General features: G+C 57.5%; 1 protein-coding gene across 1 annotated transcript in view; it reads left to right on the top strand.

The window, feature by feature from the left end:
* Positions 1-99: 99 nt before the first annotated feature.
* MEF2D (myocyte enhancer factor 2D) overlaps positions 100-2,288 on the top strand; it is an 18,351-nt gene continuing 16,162 nt past the window's right edge. The window contains exons 1-2 of the mRNA XM_085316997.1: positions 100-156; positions 552-918. Coding sequence (XP_085173123.1) covers positions 100-156; positions 552-918 — 424 coding nt within the window. The remainder of the gene's footprint in view (positions 157-551; positions 919-2,288) is intronic.

Raw genomic sequence — 2,288 nt, 5'->3', positions numbered from 1 at the left:
AGCGTGAACGAAAAAAAAAAAAAAAAAAAAAAAATCTAACCCCCAAAGGTTATTTTTTTCATTGCAAACTTCTATGCATCTCGGGTGTTTTCCCAGCCTATGAGGGGGCCTTTGGGCTCGTGCCCAGGGCTTCAACGCTCCAGGAAAAGCACATGTGTACGTGCTATATGCTCTTAATGCCCCCCAAAGGGTGCAAGTAGTAGATTCCACTGAATTATTTTATTGCTCCGCGGCAAAACAACGGAGAACGGCCGTTTTTCTTCGTTGCAGAAGAAAACTCAGAAGGTTAATTCCCGGAGAGGAGGATGGCGCCCGCGCGAGCCCCGCGCCCCGGGGGTTTCTCCCCCGGTTTGCGGGGGGCTGCCGCRCCGCGGACCTGCCCCGTGCCCTCCCCGTCCCGGCCCGGCACGCGCTCGGGGGCTCGCGGCTTCCTGCGCGAAAATCAGCCTGCAAAAAAAAGGAGAAAAAAAAAAACCCCCAAACGCCCAAACCCGGCGGGCGGGCGCGGGACGCGCCGCCCGACGCCCGCTCTCCTCCCCGCTTGCTCCCAGGTGACCTTCACCAAGCGGAAATTCGGGCTGATGAAGAAGGCCTACGAGCTGAGCGTGCTCTGCGACTGCGAGATCGCCCTCATCATCTTCAACCACTCCAACAAGCTCTTCCAGTACGCCAGCACCGACATGGACAAGGTGCTGCTCAAGTACACCGAGTACAACGAGCCGCACGAGAGCCGCACCAACGCCGACATCATCGAGGTGAGCTGCCGGCAGCGGGAAAAAGCCCCCGCGCTGGCCCCCGTCACGTCCTCAAAAATATATATATATTTTTTTCGCCGTCTCTTGCTCTGCCTGCAAGAGCGGCTCCGGCCGGGCGGCGCGGACGCGGCCCTTGTGCCCGTCCCGCCGAGCACCTTTCTCGGTGCTGAAGTTCTCATCCCAGTTTTCTGCTTTGAAAAGATTGAAGGGATTCATTTTGCCTGGTTAAAAAAGGGGGGGGGGAACCCCAAACCCCAGCTTCATTCCTCCCTCACCTTCTGTTTTTCCTGCAAGAAAGGGAACGGGGAGGGAGAAGGAGAGAAAAGGAAAGCAGCGCCTTCCCCTTCCCCTTCCCAAAGACCTTGCAGAGGCCTGAAACAGGGAATTTGGGGGGGGTTGATTCTCCCCAGAACAGGATTGTTTCCTTTTTACACCATCTTGTCAAAAATGTAGGGCGTGCTTTTTCCCTCCCCCCCGCCCCTCTTTTTCTTGCTGGAAAAAAATAAGAAAGCAGCCGGCGTTGCCCGGCACCGGGCCCTCGGCAGCCYCGCGCCGTGACGGCGGCTCTAACCCGACCTCAGGCTTCGGGGCGCGCGCCGGGTGCCGGGACGGGGCTTTGCTCCCTCGCCGGGTGCGATCGGCTGCGTGCAGGCTCTAGCCGGGTTTTCCCCGGGAACGGGGCGAGGGGTTGGGATTGCGGCCGGCGCCGTCCCCCGCGACCTTGCTCCCCAGAACGGTGCAGTTGCCGCTGGTTTTGTGGAGCTGGTGGCGGGGGGAAGAGCCCTTACGCCGTCGCCGGCAAGGCAGCGGCTCCAGCCTGCGTTCACACTCCGCTAGACACCAAAAAAATCCCCCGAAGGGAGAAAGACCTCGGGAGATACGGATGAGGAGCTGGCTGGAGGGATTTTTCCGGGTCCGTGCAAGCGGAGCCAAGTTCACCCCGTCGYGCTGCTCTCCTTGATGTAGCTATTGATGGAGAAAACCCCAGAACAATTTTGTGCAAACTTTGAAACTCCCAAATGAAGAAGGCAGCTGTAGGCAACGGCAGGAGCTGGAAACCGTCTAAAAACAGCTGGAGCCACGTGCAGAGGCTGAAAAGGGGACCCTGGAAAACCTTCCCATGGGGTCTGGCCCCCGGAGAAAGCCCAGCTCAGGCTCGATGCGTTGCCGGTCGAGCCGTTGGCAGGAGCATTCCCCGCAGACAGAGCCCCGAAGGGGCAGTGATTTAACCCAAAGTCGCATTCGAAGTCACCGGTTTTATTTCTTTTGCAGCGACTCTTTGCAGCTGCGGTGAAGCGGCAGAGGTTTGCCGTGCTCGGCGCTGCACGGGCGTAGAGCAAAACCTGGCCGCAGCATTTCCAGGCTGTGCGAGAGGCTGCACCGTTTTCTGCCCCTTCTGTTATAACCCTGTATTTCCCAGCACTTACAGGTAGCTAAAGAGCCTCTGCAGGATATATTTTGCCCTTAAAATAGCTATGTTTATGACTGTTTAGGAAGATAAGAGGAGAATTGTCAAGGCCTTGTATTTTTTTT

The sequence above is a fragment of the Rhea americana genome, unplaced genomic scaffold (assembly GCF_003343005.1).
Source record: "Rhea americana isolate MKP2758 unplaced genomic scaffold, rheAme1 scaffold_484, whole genome shotgun sequence".
In the NCBI taxonomy this organism is placed as follows: Eukaryota; Metazoa; Chordata; class Aves; order Rheiformes; family Rheidae; genus Rhea; species Rhea americana.
Note: the sequence above shows the minus strand (reverse complement) of the source record. Positions and strands in the feature narration are given on the sequence as shown.